The sequence below is a fragment of the Hippoglossus hippoglossus genome, chromosome 6 (genome assembly GCF_009819705.1).
Source record: "Hippoglossus hippoglossus isolate fHipHip1 chromosome 6, fHipHip1.pri, whole genome shotgun sequence".
Classification (NCBI taxonomy): Eukaryota; Metazoa; Chordata; class Actinopteri; order Pleuronectiformes; family Pleuronectidae; genus Hippoglossus; species Hippoglossus hippoglossus.
Genome location: NC_047156.1, coordinates 20,460,980 through 20,482,395, shown reverse-complemented (window position 1 = coordinate 20,482,395; position 21,416 = coordinate 20,460,980). Strand labels below are relative to the sequence as shown.

The 21,416-nt window shown below is 40.0% G+C and overlaps 2 protein-coding genes across 5 annotated transcripts; both read right to left on the bottom strand.

The window, feature by feature from the left end:
- Positions 1-2,513: 2,513 nt before the first annotated feature.
- api5 (apoptosis inhibitor 5) lies at positions 2,514-12,195 on the bottom strand. Of its 3 annotated transcripts, none has more exons than XM_034588991.1 (14): positions 11,873-12,195; positions 10,350-10,511; positions 10,062-10,155; positions 9,231-9,296; positions 8,706-8,857; positions 7,910-8,116; positions 7,429-7,533; positions 6,478-6,567; positions 6,047-6,228; positions 5,789-5,882; positions 5,641-5,697; positions 4,502-4,581; positions 4,278-4,384; positions 2,514-3,148 (listed from the first exon to the last, which is right to left on the bottom strand). In XM_034588991.1, exons 1-14 carry the CDS (start codon positions 11,942-11,944, stop codon positions 3,072-3,074), a joined length of 1,545 nt encoding a protein of 514 aa, XP_034444882.1. In that variant the 5' UTR covers positions 11,945-12,195; the 3' UTR covers positions 2,514-3,071. The 3 variants fall into 3 exon arrangements, with proteins under 3 accessions (XP_034444882.1, XP_034444880.1, XP_034444881.1); XM_034588989.1 differs by having other exon boundaries at positions 4,242-4,384; positions 11,873-12,194; XM_034588990.1 differs by lacking the exon at positions 2,514-3,148 and adding an exon at positions 3,757-3,803 and having other exon boundaries at positions 4,207-4,384.
- A 960-nt stretch (positions 12,196-13,155) lies between these two features.
- On the bottom strand, positions 13,156-19,962 carry samm50 (SAMM50 sorting and assembly machinery component). Of its 2 annotated transcripts, none has more exons than XM_034589004.1 (15): positions 19,772-19,962; positions 18,267-18,377; positions 18,058-18,159; positions 17,859-17,946; positions 17,554-17,660; positions 17,273-17,403; positions 16,903-16,990; positions 16,664-16,792; positions 16,387-16,458; positions 16,222-16,308; positions 15,857-15,927; positions 14,650-14,717; positions 14,411-14,557; positions 14,065-14,206; positions 13,156-13,318 (listed from the first exon to the last, which is right to left on the bottom strand). In XM_034589004.1, exons 1-15 carry the CDS (start codon positions 19,790-19,792, stop codon positions 13,273-13,275), a joined length of 1,410 nt encoding a protein of 469 aa, XP_034444895.1. In that variant the 5' UTR covers positions 19,793-19,962; the 3' UTR covers positions 13,156-13,272. The 2 variants fall into 2 exon arrangements, with proteins under 2 accessions (XP_034444895.1, XP_034444893.1); XM_034589002.1 differs by having other exon boundaries at positions 13,157-13,318; positions 14,411-14,566; positions 19,772-19,945.
- Between the last annotated feature and the right edge of the window lie 1,454 nt (positions 19,963-21,416).

Here is a 21,416-nt window from a genome sequence, read left to right as displayed (position 1 = left end):
CCTGTACCTGTGGATGAAAGCTCAAACTATTATTTAGATTTTTAGAAATCCAGAGGAAATTAGGGCATTACAAGCGACTCTAACACACAATACACTGACAAATCACAATCAAATGCATACACAAACCCCCCCCCCCCACACCATATTGCATTGGGAAGCATCGCGCTAAATGGGACTGTGTGATGGTTTTCTGCGCTTATAGTAAATTCCAGCACTGATTAAATATAGGAGCCCACTTAATCAAATCATTGACAAATACAACAAGACTTTTCAATGAGAAATGATTCTAGAGGGTGAGATTTGGACTTGTTTTCTCTGGCACCTCTTGCATTGCTCGTAATCGCTGTGTTCCTTCATGCGCCTCAACCGGAGCACAAATACAAAGAGAGACAAAAAGATATCATGAAAGCTTTAAGTGACTCGGTGTGGCTAAAAATAGACCCGGCTGCTTCACCAGGGAAAAACCCTGGTCTGGATCGCCCCCCAGAGGGGAAACTCTGCCAGGACAGGAGTCAAAACTATGGATGGTGCTGTGGTGCTCAACAGTATCAAAATTATGCCCAATTATATTCACAGAATTGTATGTAAAAGATGCTTCAGTCGACACTAAAATAAGTTTGGGGTATATTTATCACTACAACCTGAAGAAAAGCCCATCATTATGTATAGCTCATTCTTGTTAAACTCGTTCTAATGTTGATGTTTGTGAATGGTTAGTGCATGGATACTGAGGTGATGAAGCTTTAGAGCAGTGGTCACCAACCCGTCGATCGCGATCTACCGGTCGATCTCGCAGTCTTCACTGTCGAGCCCCGAACTCTCTGGACTCACTGGCTGCTGTCTCGCCGCAGATCAGCTGTGTGTCGGTTGTTTACACGGCGTACATAAACCGACTTGTTTTGAAGGCAATGCAGTCGATAAACTAGCGTGTCCGCTGCTGGCGGCGGACACGCTAGTTTATCGACTGCATTGCCTTCAAAACAAGTCGGTTTATGTACTAAAGTAAATACTAGTATACTAAGGAAAGAAGACGCACATCTTCCGGTCTGTCGATAACAATCAAAGCCCCGTTAGTGGTTGCAACGCTTCTGTAGGCGTTTCAAAAATAAAAGCACCCCAGCGTTTCTGTTGACGGGATTCATTCTTTTGTTTAACTAGGCGATTTTATTGTGAAATATTTGCAGGAGCGGAAAGACGCACGGCTTCAAACTGTATAGTATTTGTATTTATTTGAGTACAAGGGACTACTTTCACACAAGGAAATAGTCACATTTATGGCCATATTCAAGTCAAAGGCCATGTAAAAAAACATTGTGCTGCAGTGTTGAACTGAAGCTAAATATTGTGCACTGAACAGATGCTGTAAATATGAATTGATATTAATGTGAATGTTGTTCATTGAATAGATAAAGTTGCATAACTGCCTTTCTCTGTGTATATCTATGCTCGTACATTCAGCCTTTAACAGAAAATGCTAAAAAATATATGACCCTCCTAAGTGGGTTTCTTGGAAGATAACAGGGTGGTAGATCTCAGTTTACGTTTGCATTTAAAAAGTGATCTTGGGTTCGAAAAGGTTGGAGGCCACTGCTTTAGAGGTTACAGGGGTTAGGTAGTTAAAAACCCATTCAGTTCTCTGCAAACCAGTAACACAGTCGATTCAGAAAGTTGAAGCTCCCTCCCCCTCCTCAGCATCCACCTACACAAACACGTGTCCTCACATGCAGACCTGTAGCTCCCACCGAGGTGGACCACTGTGTCTTATCCGCCTTCATTAGAACCAGATCTGAACCTCTGCGGATGCAATTGAACATGTTATTCTCTTCTGTGCATATAGTTCAAATTATTAGAACAAAGATAGTTTCAGGTTTGGTAAATGAACATGGTCAGGAGTTTAGGTAAAAATGGGCCATTTTAGGCAGATAAAAGACAAACCATTTAGTGCAGACTATTCCTTTACTTGGACAATTATTTAATTTTAATAATCTTTATCTATTTACTGTCTTTCCATCAATGAGTGCTGTGGTATGCCGCCACAGAAACTCGTCTCACATTTCACTGCATGTTTTACCTTGTATCTCTTCATGTGACAGAAAAAAATCTTCAAATCCTTAGGATAAGATTTGTTAGGTAAACACAGCACCTCTTACAAATTCCATATCCAATAACTGTATAAATAAAAACAAAACACAACCAAGAGAACATAATGTGTGTAAGAAAACAGAAACTGACATTTTGAACTTGAAGTTTAGATAATTTAATTCAGAATCTAGGCCGTAGGTTTAGACAAGATCTATTTAAACGTGTATTAAAAGCAAGACAGCATCTCAATTTTAGGGTAAAGGGATGTCTTGTTAGCTTTTAAACTGTGTTGTAACTGAATCAGACAAATATATAGTATTATAAATATATGGTTATGAGCTATCAAATTGATAAAGAAAAAGTGTGAGTGGGGTAAAGGTTTGATGGAGGTTGCACCTAAATGACTGAAAACTTCAACATAAAACAAGGACAAAGCTCTTCATTCCATACAAGTTTATGATAAAAATCCAATGAGACAAGATCATTGATTCATACAAAGTAACATAAGCCAATTCAACTTAATCTCTAATAAAAAAAAAAAGGAAAACAAGATTAAATAAAAGGGTAGAAGGAAATGCATTCATCAACATGTCGCAAAACAAGAGGATTTTCATCTTTTCCGACAATAATCTGACAAAAATATTTATCAGTTACAACATGGCTGTCTTTTGTTCCACAAAACACATACGTCTTTAAAAAATTAAGGAAAAATACCATGTAGTTTATTTTAACTAAAGCCTGGGTAAAGAGGAATACAGGAAACAAATGTTGAAATGATAGGTAGAAAAGTCTGACCCTGTTGTCTTATGTTCTGAAAACAGGAAACTAAACCCCCCACTGTGGAAATTTATTTGTATATGCGAGTTTGAAGGTGAAAGACGTGGAGACCAGTTAAAAAACAGATGATTAGGTGACACATAGTCCATCTTGATGCGGAAAAGATCCTGATGTGATGCAGTTCAATGAGCAATATGAATTGTGTGTGCATCTCAGTAAATTCGGCCACGGCTCCTGTTGCCTCTGGTTCCGAAGCCTCGTCCTCGCCCGCCCCTGAAGCCGCCTCGCTCTACAGTCAACATCAACAACAAAATTAGAAGAATTCTCCAGCTTCAAAGTTTTAAATAGTGTTAATAAAAGAGTGGAAGATGGCACAGTGTTTCACCTCTGAAGAAAAAGTTAAATAAAAGACCTTTGTGTCATGCAATCACTTTCATTACTCAAGTATGATGCTCTGCCACAAGAATCTGTTTAACTGGTGGGTCATTCCAGGTTAAATCGTCACACGCTTGAGCCACACTGTCACATATCATAATGAAAATCAGCATGGTGATATGTTCACATGAGAAATATTTTTTTTATTGACTCAGATCATAATTTAGAGAGATATGGGCTAACGAAGTTCTCACACTGCTTCTTAAAGGTTCTTTACAAATGTAGTTTTGCAACAAATAGAATTAACTTGTAGGTTAAACAGTTTACACATGTTGTATTTCCTGGAACACACTATCCAGTGGTGTAGGAGTCCATCAACAAAGACGTGTATCGGTATTTTATCTGTGCCAGACCACTAACTGCTCTTCAACAACATTGTAAGGAATCGCTGACTTCAGATAAGTAAGTATCTTTCTCAGCAAAAACACAAATCAGACAACTGATTACATTATGAACCAACCTTTTTGCAATTCAACTTAAAGTATTATAATCACTCATAATGTTATGTTCTTAGTGAGGATAACATACTCCTGGGTTAAATATGGACCTTTTTATGAGATTCAAAATGATTTAAGGACCATTTCTCTGGGACCAATATTAAAAGGAGAAATTACCAGTCAAAATCACAGTGAATTAGGCCCTAAGGCAGATACAATTTCAGTTCCATAGGTTTCTCATATGACCAAATCAGCATGCCAAGTTAGAATATGTGATTTTGACACAGAATCCAAGCTGATAACAGCTGCCACTCTCAGCTAATAAACAGATGCAACTTTAAACCTGCAGAGGGGGTGTGCTTGACACACTACAGAAACATTTTCAGGAGTAGATTTCAACAGAACTGAAGAAGCCGTTTTGGGTGGGAGGTGAAACGCTTTGAGCCAAATTATAGATGAATATTAACAGCACAACAATGTTTGCATAAAGTGCCGCCAAGTTATTCTCACCATTGCTGAAATTGCCAATGGAGGCGCTGTACTTGCCGCTGGGGGGATTGTAGATTTGCCGAGCATCCCTCCGGGGCAGAGGAGAGATCTGTTTTTTTTCGCTGCCTCCAGACCCCATCTCCTCACCTGACGGACGCTTCGCTCTAAAAAAAAACAAACAGAAAAAAACATAGTCAGTGAAGATCTATTAGGGCAACAGAGAGACTCGGCTGCATGAACGGCCTCTGACAGCAAAATCGTAGAAGTGGGAGCAGACTTACGCTACTGCCTCCGCCTTCTGGACAGGTTTCCAGGATAGAGTGACTGTGCTCTTGTACGATGGAGGGTTGTGGAAGAGATCCTGCAAATACAATCAAGTTCAAAGACAGTCCACCCCTTGAACACAAAGTGATCAGAATAATGGGAGCTTTGTAATCTAATGTTACAGCCCATAAAATAAATACTTATTTTGTAAAAGATACAATTGTCAGTTTGAGGTGACACCCTCAAACCGGTTGGTCGTAACTTGGTTCACTGGACTGCACTTTAAATGTTTCTCTATAAACATAAATGAAGTAAACCTATAAGAAACACCTTTTCAGATGAAGGGGCTAGAGGCAGCACCATGGCATCACCGATTAGAAAAGGAGTGCTTTATAATAAATGTGTGATTGGCACAGGATTCACATGTATGCATTGGGGGCTTCAACCATAACACTGCTCATTCACTTTGAATAGGATGATGTGATTCATTGTTCTGTTGCATTGCTCATGCTGTGTATGCCAGAAGCTTTCACCAGCCAATCAAATCATATTCAAACATCACCCAAGTGCACGCGTTAGCCAATGAAATCACATACATGCAAAAGAGGACGCAGAGGCAGTTGGTGAACAAACCGGCTATGTTGTGTCTCAAACATGAAATCGTGGGTGTGGTCATTATAACGATTGCACCAGTACCATGCCCCGAGCACGCCCACCGCCAAGCGCTAACGCAGTGCATCTGTGTGAGTCCAGTATCACGGTTTCCTTTCGCCATGATTTCATTTGCTTCCTTTCTTACTTGAAGAAGATATTCTTTGGTATAAGGACATGAGGTTGAGAAACAGGGAGGTTGTATTGGTGGTCAATGTTTCCATGGTTTTTATATCAGTTTTTTTGTGTTTTTATATTACTTCACACTTTGCTTGGTCTGTCATGATATGGGCTAAAGGTTGGGGGTGGAGGTTTATGGGATAAAACAAAGGAAGAGGTGGGTTTGGTTGTAAAATAAATAACATGATAAAACTCTGGAATTACACTTGGTCTGCCTTGTATCACTTTTATACCCCCTCTTTTTATAAACAAGAAATCAAATCACAAAAAAACATGTAAGCAGCAAGACATTTGTGTCACTTTGTGTGTATGACCAACACCTTACCTTGATGAGGACATTGATGTTGTTTGTGATCTTCAGGGCCACCACTTTGATTTTGTTCTGATAACACACAAGATAAGTCCGATTTTGAGATATTGTCCAGTTTTTTCATAAGCAGACCTATCAAATATAAACTTGCAGTTGTTAATACCTCTTCTGTCTTCAGAGCATCTCCTGTCTTGCCCTGCAGTGCGACTCGTAACTGTCTGATGTAAACCTGCAGGCCTCTGGCAAAGTACTGTAATCTGTGGAAATACAAAAGGACAGTCAACTTAAAGAAAAAGTAGTTACTTTTAGATTCAGTGAGTCAACCAATGAGCGTGTAACAATTGAACGTTTAACTTATGTATGAGCCCATTATTTAGTTTATTGTACTGTAGGAGATGATTTTTGTGTGTCACTTCTTCACCTGATCTTGAAGTCTTTGAGACGCTCAGCATCAACTTTGTCGAGGAGGAAGTCTGGCAGCTTCTTGCCAAGCTGGTGGAAGCCAAAGAGGAGGCACTCAACGTAGCTGAACTGCAGTTTGGGTTCCTCGGTCGTCGAGTTGTCTCCATTCTCCACTCCTTCTGGTGGCATAGGCATGAACTCCTACAAGAGCAGAGAATACTTAAAAAAACACAACTGGAAGCTTTTAACTAGGGCCTCTTGTTGATTACAACAAGAGTTTTTTTTTTTTTTACAGATATAGCAATAGATTTAATAATTTCTCCCTAATCTGAGTTGAAAAAGACTGACATTGTAATAATTCAAAGAAAATTTTTATCTCAGAATCAGGGGGAAACTGTGTATTTTTATTTTCAAGTGCATTTTCCCTGCAACAGGACAGTCTGTTCTCACCAGCAGCTTGGTAAACAGCATGTTGAGGTTGGCCTCCAGCTTTTCCATGTCTCCACAAAACGGACTCATCTCAGCGAGCAGCTTCAGTACCTACACACACACAGTAATATGCATTGCTAATGAGAAAAAGGGTTGCGTGGTGCAGACTAATGACCCATTAACAACATGCAGTTGGCGGACACCTCTGACAGGTGGCTGCCACGCTGACTTTGTTTACTACAACTACAACCACTCACCAAATGTCAGACATTAGGAGTATCGACCTCACACCACACATATTTGTCAGCCCAATCGGAAATAGTGCTGTTCCAGGCTTAACAATTACAGGTCATGTAACTGTTTTTTTTTTGTCTAATGGCCACACTGGTTGTAAAAAGCAACACTGATTACTCTTTGCACTCTTAGTTCTTGTCCTGGGCCATTGTTTTTTTGGGATAGAATTACAGAGAAGTGGGAGAACACTTCAGGTGTGCGGGAATTTGACCAAGAGGAGATTAGAGATCTCCATAAGGCCGGGCAATTAACCAAAAATGTATAGAAACGGACATTTATAAGCTCCCATGACTTTATCTTGCTCATGTCCGTTAACGCCTGGGCAAGTGGTGTATAAACATATGGAAAGTACGGGTGCTTATTATGTCCTGCTCACACAAGAAAGTTCTGATTTGCTATGGCGGGCAGTAGGGATGAACACAGGCTACCTACCAGAAGTGCCAATGCAATGTTAAGCTCCTTTGGGTAAATTTGTGATTGAGATATTCGGCTATATAAATAGAATCTGCTTGACTATCCCACAACACTAAATATGCAAATTATAGTCCAGAAATACTCTGCAGCACTGAGATGGAATTAGCCAGTAGGAGCAAAAAGTGTCATTCCAGGAGACATCTTGGAAAAAACATTTTTAAAAAACTGCACATTTTGATTGACAGGTTAGAAGGAAGAGCTCACCTCCAACTGAATGTCCAGCTCAGCCACAGGACTCGTCAGGGTGCTGAGGTTGGGCAGCACGTGTTCACAGAAGTAGGTTACAAAACGTGTTGAATGGACATTTTTCTACAAGAAAAGAGAAAACTTATATTAATTCATACTACAATGATTCATTGAAATATAATGTGTGTTTGCATATATGGTGTATTACAGAGGAATTTGCTAATTTGTCAGTAAACCTAGGTAGAATTCTATCAAACACAGTTTGAGTCTCCAACCCTAATTTCTATAGACAATCAGCAGTAGTTTACAAGTCCCGTGAACATACTTTATAAAACGGTTATATTACTAACTAATGTAAAATTATCTTAACTAAGAATATTTGTCACTCCCATTTCCAAACAGGTATAGAATCTAAATGTGCCTCTGCTAAAAGACAGGCACAACATCTTTTATAAGTGAAGACATATGAACTTGTTTGAGGTGTATGGTTTCTACTCACGGAGAACAGGGGCAGGGCCTGGCGTGTGCACTGCAGCAGGCGGTCAACAGTATCAGGGTCGGTCGGGTTGAGAGCCTGCTCGAGGAAAGCCTGCTCTACCACCAACTCCACCAGCTGCTGCCGGCCGTGCACCGTCTGCAGCACCCGAAGGCCGGACACCACACGCATCAACAGCACAAACTCTGCTCCTGTCACATCCTCCAATACCTGAGCAGACATCGAAGAAGGGACAAGAAGCTCTTTATCAACGTGTATTTCTTTTTGTTTTCACAGACAAACATCCACCAGATGCTGCATCACTTTTATCACATTTTCACAGGGCAAGAGATAAGGCAGCAGAGTTCAAGTCAAGCTAACAGGTAAGACTCTTTTTGTGAAAAGTGAATACAGGCCAGTTAACAGAATGGAAAGACACAGCAGTGTGGTTGATGTTTTCTATATTAAAAAAATGTACATTGCTAAGATGACAGGGCGCATAAGGAGGAAAGTTCAAGGTAAGGCTCTTTTAAAACAATAACTTAACTCATGACCGATGATAGATTGATCTATTAGACTTATGTGCCCACAAATTCACAGGACAATTTCACATTAAGAAAACAATTGCACATTTCAAAAGAGAAAAAAGTCAGTAGCATTAACAGCCACAGCCAAAACACTCAGCTTTGACCAGAGGCAGTCTGAACACATCCGGACTCCAGTCCATCATACGGTGTGATGTAGTTGGATGTTAATGACCTGAACTACATTCAGACTGACAGAATAAAGATCACAAATCACTTTTGGACTTATTACCAACCTTCTTTGTTTCTGCAAAGACGTAATCCTCCACCTCCTTTGTCATGACTTCCTCTGTCAGGGTCTTCAGTTTGGCTGACAGAAACTTGATCGCCCTTTCCCGCACTATGTCCTCTCCCTGAAGGATCTGTGAGAAAAGGCCTCCGAGAGTACCTGGACAACAAAACACAGGAGTAGACAGGATTAAATGAATGATTAGATTCAGATCTACTGGCTGTGATGGAAGAATAATGATGGAGTTGGTTCACAAGGCAATTCTCTCAGCTATCAGTGCAGAATGGCAGTTACTAAAACTAAACTAAAGATGCCCCACATATATTGTTAAATATAGATGGCAAAAGACAAAGCCCCTAACAAAATGATACAGTACAAAAGGATCTCACGGTGGAATTAGTACCCCGGTGGGATGCATAAGAAATACCTTTTTCACAGTGTCCTACTCCACCACAGCTCTGAACTGGGTTGAATAAGTTACAAACATACAAGAGCATTATTTATATCAACAAAAGGAGGGAGCAGCACTTACCCTTAGCATCTACCTTGAAGATAGAAACAAGTGCTACATTCACTTGGTTGAATTCGGCTGTGTCATCTAAAATCACAAAAAATATAGAACGGTCAGCAGTCGATAAAAAGACTGGATTAAAAAAGACTGAAGTGTAAATCCTATTAGAATGATCCAATACCAGTTTATAACATTTTAAGATTGAGCTTCACATTTGCACCTTTACACATCATAAGCAAAATGTTTATGTTGGACACATTAAGTTGTTAAACAAAAATCAAACTTAAACAGTGCTGTAAGCGACAACATGAAGTCCACATTTACGAGCGAGACCGACTGATCTGAGCAATGTTTGTGTTTGATGAAGAGATATCTCTGGCTAGAAGATGTGATGTAGAGAAAATCATCTGAACAGCGTAGGTTGCACATACAATTTTATATTTAAGGAAACAGTGTTGCTCATTTGTGAAAAAGAAAGATCCCATGAGAAATTGTGAGAAGTCATTTACGCAACACTGGTGTTTAGCTAATACAAGTCAAGCAACAAGAATCAAAATGAATCCATTCTTGTAAATCCGTTTTTTGCGAGATCCGAGCCAATGATATTACTACAGATTCATTAAAATAGCACAGAATCACATCAAAACCAACAGACCAAGACACTGTTCAGATTGACATGCTAATGCAACTTATAGGGTATCCAGGAAACTAGGACGACTGAAAATTTCATTTGATATTCACTTGGGGAAAAAGTATTGACTTATTTACTGAGAAAAATATAAATCAGATTAATCAATAATAAAATGAATCACTGGTTCCAGTCCCAAAGAGTTTATCTTGAGCGATCATTACCTGTCTGAAGGAGCTGGGTGAGAATATCTGCAACTCTGAGGATGTTCTCGCCAGTTGCAAACCGTGGGAGCTCCTTGATGGCCTGTCGTCGAATCTGAACAGATGGACGGATGTTATAATAGAATATAACTGCACATTTATTGAGCCAAAGGAGGAAACCCCACATCAATTTAGGAGCACATACAACCTGAAGCTTTATCTCAAGAGACTTTTAGGGACAAGACAGTCTCTGCATCCTACATCGAGTATATTATGTACCCGACCACATCTGTATCCTTTAATACTAACCGAGACATCTTCATCCTCACAAAGATCAAGCTGAGCATTTATGGCGGCATCAGCGAGTTCCGGAAAGCTGCTGAAGAACTTGGGAATAAACTGTGCTGCCAGGCGTTTCTCCTTGGGGCCGCCCTTTACACCATCCACGATTACTTGGTAAGCATCTTTGTGCTGCAAAATAAAAAAAAGAAGAGTTATTTAGCAATGGTTATAGTTTCAGTCCAGAATTCATACCATGTTATATTACGAGGTTCAACTGAAAGTTGCTGTGCTCTAAAGATCATTGTGTTGCTGCACTCCGTGGAATCGCAGCGCTAAAGGCCGATCAATGGCGGGTGTTACTTTGAAGGTGCCTGGGTGTTAACTGATAATCAGGTTAAGCAGAAACTTGGGGGTTTGCATGGTGAATACAGCAAAGTGGGGGTGCTTAAAAACTCATCAGGGTCAGCCCCAATTAAACTGAGAGAATAGAAACCAATGTTGCATTTTAACCAATCTGGAAATAAAAGTTGTTGTTTTTTTTGCAACACTACACATACAATATGGTAATCCCCATGTTTTGCTGCGTTGATTTTGACAATTCCTATTAAACCTTTCTCATTACATGAGAAAAATGATATCTATGATGTTATAACAACATCATGGAAATACCACACTGAGATGCAGAATACCATAAAACATGTCCATTAATTAAAACAGGATATCTCATAAACCTCATGTAACCTTATTGGCTAGAAAACCCATCTAGTAAACATATACAATTTTAGTGCAAGTGGTGCCACCCTTATTAGTAAAGTTTAAAACTAGACACTATTTCAAGGGTTCAGACGATTTATTGTCATATGCAGAAATAAACAAGTTATCATTGCTATGAAATTATTAGTTCTCTTGGCTCTGCCTGGTGCAGTCAGTTATTAAGATAACAAATAAATTTAAAAAAGCTAGAAACATCCAAAGAAAAAGAGAAACATTTAAATATATATATATATATATATATATACGCTGGAAACTAAGTTGATATGAACGGAGGAGACTAAATATAAGAGTCGCCTGTCCCTTCGCACACTATAATTTAACAAACTTTCTCCTCTGGACATGAGTCTCAAATAATCTGAAGCAACAAAAAGACTTCATTATTCATTGGAGTAGCCTACGCAGCAAACCGTTCATTCCTTGTGTGATCAAGAAAGATGGGCACAAAAACATAGTTAATTCCTCTGTAAATGTACAAAAGTATAAAATGGACAAACAAAAACAGTGAAATAATCCCCATCGATCTGCAGGAAACCATCATGTTGAGTCAAATAGAGTATCGAGGGTCGGGTGGGCTGCCCCAGCCTTTGGGGTCGCCATGGCGAAGCTGTTAACGTTTGCCCGGTCACTACGATAGCTACGTTTAGCTTAGCACGCACACAACAGTGTTATGTAATTCAACGAAGATAGCAGAGCTATGAGAGAAGCTGAGCAGCACCGCTCCCCCTCGGCTGTGTTTAAACCACAGCTCGAACGGGAACATGTACGCGTCCATTTACCTGACTGAGGTTGTCCTTAGCATCGGCCAGGACCCCGTAGCTACGGTAGAGATCCTCAATGGTGACCGCCATCAGCGTGCGTCCGGGTGGCTGCCTCTCACAGATAAGACCGCCAAGGAAACCGCAGAAGAAAACTCTTCTCGGGTCACTTTCTCTCCGCTTCCAGGCGACTGTAACACACCCGACGGCGTATTACCGAGGGAAGGGGTTCTCCGGAGAGGGGACGGGCTGCGAGATTGGTAGAAGATTGTGAACGGACTCCTTCCTCCGTCGCTGCTCTGACAATGCTCTTCAGCTAATATGCTACGGAACAAAGAGAGCGGCGCATGCGCGGGTTAAGCGAACCCTGTCAGCAACTCTGCACACGTGACACTAGTCTGCGCAGTAGTGGTGCGCAGTAACTCCACTCATGGTGTCCTCAAAGCACATGTAAACACAAGTTTATTTATTAGTCTCATTTCATGAGACGTTTTGTTATCTCCATCAGTGCGAACTCAGTTTTGTTCATTCATATTTTCTTGCTCCCTGTCTTTTTTTGGTAAAGTTTGTAGAATAAGATGATAAAGAACCCACCATCTTCTTTTCAAAACCAGAAACAATCGGGTTTACACATACAAGGAATTTGCTGTGGTGTATTTATTCAAGTATAAATATTCTAAAAAATTACAGATAGGAAACAAATGTAATTTAATTTAAAAATACTATATATATATATATATATATATAGTGAACTAGCTTGAAAGACGCCTCCACTCAGATATTTCTTTTGTGCACTACCTCCACCAAGGAGGTTATGTTTTCACCCCTGTAGGTCTCTTTTTTGGTTTATAAGCAAGATCACACAAACCAACTGATTGGATTTCCACAAAGCTTGGTAGAAGCATGTGATACGGGTCATGAGAGAACCCATCAAATTTGGATGTGGATCAGGATCAGAAGGTGGATCAAGTGACTTTTTTTTTCACTTTCTTTATAATTTTCTATTTATCAGTTTTTAATGTTTTACCCCTGAGACTCCAAAAGTGTTTTGTGGACTCAAACACTTCACCCACCTCTCCATCGGCATAGTGGCGAGCAGATAACAAGTGAATTTTCATTTTTCAGTGAACTATCCCTTTAAGAATGTATCATTATCATTGATAACCATTTGTCCGTTCTGTGGCAGAGACACACTGGAGGCAGTCTTGAAATTTACTTGACATATAGTAAGTTCTACCCAGCAATGTGACGCAGGAAAATCGGACTAGGAGTATCGTGTTAAGAAAAGATGCATCAATGAGGACAGTCAGTGCAAACAATTTTACTGAGCAAATGAGTTGCAACAACAGTTCTGTACAAGCAATTTCTCCTTCCAAAAAATGTTACTAGCGTAAGTAGCTCCAGATACAACAAATGTGGTTTCACAGGAATCGGATGCCTGCTCCAAACTGGACTCCATCACATATCCTGCAAAGAGAAAAAAAAGTAAGAGATGAGTTTCAAGCAAAACTAAAAATCTCATTGTCTTGAGTGTATGTCAAGGATGCATGAACATTGAAGGAATGCTCTTATAATGTGTGTGGGAAGTTATCATACATCGACATGATTACACAGAAAAGGCTTTTGTGTGATTTAAAAGATTTGCTTCACGACTTTTTTTGTCTTGATAAACCCTTGAGTAGATTTAAAATGTAAACAGTGGCTTCAGTTCCACTGAATGAGATGAAGAGACCACCATTGCATACAATGTCAGCCTGACTATTTGGGCTATGTTGTTGCTCTCAATGAGGAAAATTCATTATTACCTCCTCCAAGGTAATTATTTTATTCGTCTGCAAGTATTTGTTTGTTTGCAGGATTATGCAAAAACTACACAACCAATTTTGTGGAGGGTTAGTGTATGACACAAGGAAGAACAAATTAAATATTGGTGAAGATCCAGATCCAGGATTTTCATTAACATTGCACGATTTTCCTTGATTTGTCAGAGAATAATTCATGGATAATGATGACAAAAAAGGGGAACGATATTTATGAGTGTGTGTAATTTGGTGCAGCAGATCCAAAGAAAAAAAATCTGGATCTAGTGAATTTAAAGTTGGGACTGCTGGGCCTTGGCAGAGGTATGCGCTCTCTGAGTGCCATTCTAGTTCAATGAGGGTTTGTAAGGGAGCTAATGGGCTTCAGCTAACCCTAACCCTAACCAACCCTACCTGTCTCCACTCTGGACTCCCATGGGAATGCAGTAGTTCAGCTCCAGCCTGGCAATGTTCCCCAAACGCAGCACAAGGCCCACTCCATATGACCAACGGATGCATTCAGCCAGTTTCTTCAAATGTGCATATGGCCCCTCACCTGAGTAAAAACAAACATATAACTGAGGCCAGACTGAAGATCTTCACCCAAACAAAGTCCAAATTCCAAACTTTAACAAGAAAAAAATTCTAATTTTCACAATCCTTTCTGATAACATCCACACATTAATGTCAAGATCTGTTCCATAAAACATGAAGTTTTAACTGTCATTAAATTGGTGCTCATTCTGCTTAAAATTCTCACCATAGTTGAGATTACAAAGGTTTCCGGCATTGAGGAAGAAGTGTGTTCTGAAGAGGTCACCAAAGCCGCCCCGGCCCGGTCTGAAGGGTAGAGGGGTGTAGAGGTGGAGACCTCCAGCCCAGTAGCCCTCTCCTCCCAGGTAGTCACCTGCCATCCCAGTAATACCAGCACACAAGCTTTAAATTAACCATCACACTTTAGTCTCGTTACCAAGCAACTCGGCCAAGTTTGTATCTCACCTTCGCTCTGTGGGCCCATACTGTACATACTGAACCCCCTGATACTGGTGGGGCCACCGAGATAGAACCTAGAAGGATGAGAAAAGACACACATACATTATACAGATATGGGCTTTATGTAAATACAAAAATAAACAAAATACATATTTTTTTATTTTTTCAATTCAGTTTAATGACGAAATGGGCCTAGATCAGAGGTTATCAAACTATGAGGCGGCTTCCCCTGGAGGGGGGGTACAGGAGAGTTAAAGAAGGGCAATGGAGGAAGACACATCAGGCTACAATAGGTGTAAAGTGAAAGGATCAGATGCATGCTGGTAATCTGAAAACAACAGATCAGGAAGTTAGTCATTGTAGTTTGCCAGACCGATACCAACACAGTCTGCAGCATCACCAGCAGTGGCTCATTGAGACAATTATAGTATCTACAGAATGCGATTGCTCCACTTTGCAGAAGAGTTCCTGTTCTGTACTGTTCCTGTGACTCATTGGTCAAATCTGAACAAACCACAATACATATATATTTTTAGACTCAATCTGTTCTCAGACATGCAATCCAGAAAATGCCCAGACAAATTGCTCCGGACCTGTGTTTTTCCCATATAAAGAACACAGCAGGAGGTTGTCCAGGTCAGACGCATTCACAACAATGGGAAAATCTCTGACATGTTCAGGTGAGGGTTAGCATCTGGGTAAAGCATTCAGGACGCATGACATAAAGCCACAGAAATTACATGTTTTTGTTAACAGCACATCGCCACTGGGGTCAGTTCTTATCACTAAAAGCTCTCGAATCTCTTTGTCTCTCCATGTTGACAACTTCTTCAGCGTCTTCTAAGTGAGAGATTTGTATTCTTTTTGTTTCTTTCAGTTTTGCATCTGTTGTGTGTTAGAAATGTCATCAATGCTAGAGGGTAGGCAGGAGACTGTCCAGAGAAACTGATTTGGACATTTGCATCCTCACATACAGCACCTCCAGATAATTTCAGGAGAGTTCAGTGCATGTCTAAAAGCAGTTTCAGTGGGACTTTCTTTTTGAGGATATCATAAATGGATGCCAATTTGCTGAAAATGAAGACAAACAGAAGCTTTAAAATTGTACTCACATCGTTTCAATTTGATCTGAGGAGAAGGCCACAGTTTAACACTTTAAAAACCCCTGGTCTAGCTGATAACGGCAATAGGCTGCTGCACTTTATTTGTGTACCTGTCGGCGATGCTTGTTGGCCTCTCACCAATGGGTAGGAGCAGACCGCCCCACAATGAGGCAGAGAGGACCTGGAGGAGAAAGTCAAAGTGTCTAGTTAAGCTGAGTTCATCAAATTGTTGTTTATTTAGACATAATAAATGTTGCCTGGCTAAAGAACTACACTAAATGTTTTTAGAATTTTCCCCTATAGGATGTCTATTTAATGTTTCAGAAAAGAGTGGGTATATTACTTTAATTCTTTACCTAGCAATTAATGATTTGACACAAACTATGTAAAACTTCTATAACTTCTAATTTGTACTTGGGCCAGTAAAAACGAGATAATTTGCTTAATGGCAGAAATGTAAAATGCAGAATCTCACCGAGTCCCAGAAGAGTGTTTTGTTGAGCTGGATCTCAAAGTCCTCCTTCAGGAAACTAGCATCTCCCCCAGTGAAACCAGCAAGTTCCTACACAACCACAACATTAACATAATATTGTTTTCGTATGTCACATAGAAATCTCTGACTTTGTGGTGAAAAACAAACCTGATGGATCTTCAACAGGCCACCTTTCCTGGGAAGGATGGAGGAATTTCTGCTGTCAATGACCATAGAATGCTGAAAAACAAAATGACAAATATTGCCAAATGCCAATATTAAACATAAGTCAAATCCACCCCACAAAATATAACTCTAAATTGTTGCACAAAACAAATTCAAAGCTCTGCTGAGTAACAGGTTTTGTATGTAACCACATGAAACTCCGTCAACATTTTAAATCCAACATTTAAAAAAGAAATTCAACATGAAATAGGAGAAATACCGAGAGTGAGGATTTGAGGGAATGGCCACTCTCCTCCCGAATAGCAAACGAGGCAGTGCGAGCCAGACAGCCCAGCTCTCTCCAAACTCCCTCCCACTTTAGTGTCTGGCTGGTCTTCCACACAGGGAACTGTGTGTGAGACATTGGTAACACGTTCATTAGTAAATGAGCTTTAATAATAAACACATTTTTTATGTGAAAAAACAAAACAAAACACATAGATATAAACAAGTATTTACGCTGATTTCTGCAGAGACGCCTCGATCCGTCTCCCTCAGTGAACTCCATGGAAACTGACCAGTTACTTTGTACATGTTGATTGAGATACTGAAAATGAACAATGAAAAGAAAGGTCAATACCTTACAAGGGTTCCTTTTTGATTATAAACCAAATCCATCTATAGTTACTGCATTAACTGCCCAGCTAGACTACAAACTGAAGGACCCTCATCTAGAGCTAAAGCAGCAGCAGCGTCACCACATGTGCCTCATGACCAACCTCAGCCTCAGCAAAGGAATAACCCTTCCCACAGATATTATAGACAGGCGTTCATATTACACCTATACAATAACCTAACAATTATATATCTTGTGCTGTTCATATCTTACTTGCGTTCAAAGTGTCCTGGTTGAGGTTTGAACAAGGACAGGCCGTAGGACGTCTCTTTGGTGCCATAGGAGAACTGGAAGGTCAGTTTCTCTGCACGGCCAAATACATTAGGTAACTTCAGGCCCAGTACCTGTAATTACAATGGGTGAGATTTGTGTCAAGGTAAAAACAAAAACCTTTAAACTGACCTTTAAAAAGGCCAACGTAACACCATGATTGGATCCAGAACTGTGTGGCCTCTCAGAAAGTAGATGCTGACACCGTGCATTGTAGCACTCACCATGCTTCCTTCATTGTTTCCGACCATAGTGTTGTAGCTGCCCGTCATTCGTCTCAGCTCAGTGACCTCGAAGGTCACGTCAAGGCCATTCGGAAGAGCGTCCTCACCTAAAGGCAAGAGAAAGTAGAGACAATAAAAAATCTAATTCAGGGTTAGTTTAAAACAATGAGACAGAAATCTCATGTGGTGATGCATGTCACATATAATTATTATTGTCCAACACAGGAGATTAATGATTACAACTCGTACATTTATTTGGAAAGTACCTATGTATAACCATAAGACTGTGCCATGACTGACAGTACCTCGTGATGTGTCAATAACAACTTCGACTTTTCTGAAGATACCGAGACGCAGAAGCTTCTGTCGGGCTTCATGAGACCTTCGCATCACCTGGACCACAAAGTGAACAATTTGTTTATTCCATTAACTGCTATTCACAAGCACAAACAAACAAAACACAAACAACCATTTTTTAGAACTGCCGTCTACATGTGCACCTACGTCAATCAAGTTTTTTGCCCTGAAGACTTCTGCGATTTCATAAGTCAACAGGTCCTCCTTGGTTCTTCCGAGTCCATCTATGTGCACTTGTTGAACCACAACCTGAAAAAACAAGAGGGACGAACATTAATAGGGGCATCATAAACCTCCAAATCAAAGTCCTAGTGAGGGAGTTGTGTAATTACTGTCTGGTACAAAACAAATCTTACATCCTTGTTTTCAAGAACTTCTTGTTTGGGCTCCTGTTCAATATCTGCAGCCTCGATGTCGTCTGCCTGAACCCCAAACTCTGGCCCTTTCATGGGCAGAGGGTCCAGGCTCTGCAACACAAAATATTATAAATCAAATCTGATTCTACTTCTTTGAATGTATTTTTCTTCACAACAATTAAAACACATTTTGCAGATAGGGATTGCAAATAACAGTTGGTTTTTCACACAGACCAGACTACTAATTATTTGATCAATCAATTAATCTTTTGGTCTATACAACAGCAATAAACAGTGAAAATTGTCCATCACATTTCTGACATCTTCTAATTTCTGTCAATCCATTTGATGATTAATTTAATTATTTGTTTCAGCTCCTATAACATCAAACTGCAAGGAGATACAATTTACAGAAAATATAATTGAACAAATTAATTGTGATCGTTTTTTCTTGAGATCTCAGAAATGTTTGTATGGTTGCACAATCATTTCCATATATAATTATATGTAAATGGGAGACGTTACGTAGGTCAAATACAAATAGTATGATTAAATATGGGCCAAGACAAAACAAAAAGAAAAAAATATATATATACACATGGACAGAAGAGTATAGGCAATTGATATTATTTTTATATAAATTATATAAACTAGATGGAAAATTATACAAAACTTTTTCTTATTTCTTTCACATGGCTCAAGATTTAAGTACACAGTTCTATAAATCCTTGTTCAGTTCAGTTTGATTATTGATCTAAAAATAATACTTAGTATAGACATTTAGTAATGTCCAAGATGGCAACTGAGAAGTCCACTGATGTCTTCAGCTCTATATTGTAGCTATATTTTTGACCTGGATAACCTTTTCCTAGCTCCATATAAGACGTCAATATTTCTAATACTTTCTTTCTATTTACTGCTGCTTCATACTTCAACTGCACTATAATCCAGGTGGAGACATTGCACTTTTTACGCCACTACATTTGTTTGACAGCCTTCGTTAATGTTCAAACTCGGATTAGCACAAAATGTGACTGTTATTCCACTAAAATCAACTAATGAATAATTGCATTGTCGCAGATAAAGGTACATGGACATATACAAACCAGTTAGAATTACCCTAGCCTTTAACAGCTGCAACACAAAGCTCACATTTCAATGCATACAATACAATGATATGACAATCAATACGTTTTTAGACCCTGTACAACAAGTAAGTGTATTCTTTCTATAGAATAGCTTTGGGGCTCATGCCAGACTACCCATCCCAGCAGCACCGCAGTGACTTGAGGCAGCACTAGCATCTCACATTACTGTTAACGACGAGTGTAAATCACACAGTGTACAAAGTATTTCGGTTTCAGTGTGAAGTAAACCACGAGCTGAGCAGGGAGCCATGAGCGAGTCGCAGAGCTGGAGGCACACTGTGGCCTCTCTGTCTGTACAGTCACCGGACAACATAACACCCAGAGGTCAAAGTCACAGCCGGCTGCACGGTCTCTTACCCGGGCGTGGACGGTGCCCATGCCGAGCTCCGCGGGACACTGACCGGGTACGTGAGGACCGAACTTCTCAGTGTGGATAGAGACCAACTAATTTCACCTACATGGAAGCGGAGAGAGGCGAAGAAGCCCTGTAAGAGGAGGCGGCCATGTCACTTCCTTGGCCACGCCCTCCGCGGGCGCGCGTTCAACACAGCGACGCTGCGAAATGAACATGTGCGTGAGAAGGGTTGAGGAAAAAGAGAGGAGCGATCTTCCTCTTCTTCTTCCTCACCAGTGGATAAGACAAAATAACGCGCAGCTTTTCCAGATTCCCTCTCTATAGATAATATGACATTTGATCTGATGTAGAAAAACTAAAATGATTAACTCTGTTGTGATGTGACTCTGTGTTTGGCAACGTTTCTCCATTCACAAAAATGAATGATGATTCTTAAAACCATCCTCCATATTTATTCTTTTACTAAATTAATTTAAGTTGCTTTCCACGGTCTTTAAGTTCAGACAACTGTAATAAGGTGTTATGGGTTCATTATATTTATTTATTAATCTATCTATCTATCTATCTATCTATCTATCTATCTATCTATCTATTATCTTATATATGTATAAGTTCTGTCTTATGTACAGCTTTTATGTACTGGTTATTTTTCTGAGCGAATGATTGTCATGATTGTTTTTGTATGTACATATTTTTAATTTTACAAAAAGATATATCTTCTTCTTCTTTGGGCTTTAACGGCAGCTTGCTTCCATGGTGTTGGATTGTTGTAATTTCCCTGGAGTTATTTAACTCATTCAATGTTTGGATTGTCAGATTTTAGTTCTGTTGAACAGATGCTTTCTGCCTTGTGCACTTCCACCACAGTCCAGTGTGCCGCGCCTGCTCCTGTTAAACCTGACCAATCCCTCCATCATGAAATGTTAAAGTAATTTTTACCATATGTGACCACTAGAGTGTGATGTAAGACTGGAACTGAGAAGCCTTGCCACCAGGGTAGTGGCAGAAGTCAGCCGTGAGGACAATGATGCAATGGTAAAAGTGAACAATGAAGGAGGAGGAATAGTGACCTTCTGAAGCTATACACTGTCCTCTGTGGAGAATAAGTATCAGCCTGAAGAAAGGGAGCTGACAGTCCGAGCAAGGTACTGGGGTTCCATAGAGGATCTAGCACAAGGCCAAGGGATTAAAGTTATCACCGTCAACGTCTATCAGGACTTATAAAAAGGGACAGTGGAAAGCACCAAAGCAACAAATGGGAGATGGGGAGATGGGGAGACATCCTGTTGGACCCAGATCTCAAGATTGGCTCAGCAAAGTCCTTCAGCCGAAAGCCACGGATATCAGCCAAAACAGAGGGAAAAAACTAATTAATAGGACCCTTAGCCTACACTGATGGAACAAGGAGAAGATAACACGGGTTCATAGGGATTTATTCTCAAGCAAAGTGATGAAGAACATCCAGGCTTTTCAAATGAATGTAACAATAGTGGATGGGTTGATTGACATTGGAATCCAAGGTGAAATTCAACATAAACAGTATCCCCATAAATCGTTGTTGTAATGCCTGACATCTGCATTTGAGTTTGACTTCTGTGGGACTGCACAATCGTCTGCACCTCCCTCTTTGACTCCCCTTATCACAGC

Coding starts and splice junctions, on each gene's coding strand:
- samm50 (XM_034589002.1), bottom strand. CDS start 19,792: ATGGGCACCGTCCACGCCCGG. Junction 17,661..17,858: donor TGTTATTGACACATCACGAG/GTACTGTCAGTC, acceptor TCTTGCCTTTAG/GTGAGGACGCTCTTCCGAAT. Junction 17,404..17,553: donor GAAACAATGAAGGAAGCATG/GTGAGTGCTACA, acceptor TTGTAATTACAG/GTACTGGGCCTGAAGTTACC.
- api5 (XM_034588989.1), bottom strand. CDS start 11,944: ATGGCGGTCACCATTGAGGATCTCTACCGTAGCTACGGGGTCCTGGCC. Junction 10,512..11,872: donor CTAAGGACAACCTCAGTCAG/GTAAATGGACGC, acceptor TTTATTTTGCAG/CACAAAGATGCTTACCAAGT. Junction 9,297..10,061: donor CACCCAGCTCCTTCAGACAG/GTAATGATCGCT, acceptor TTGTGATTTTAG/ATGACACAGCCGAATTCAAC.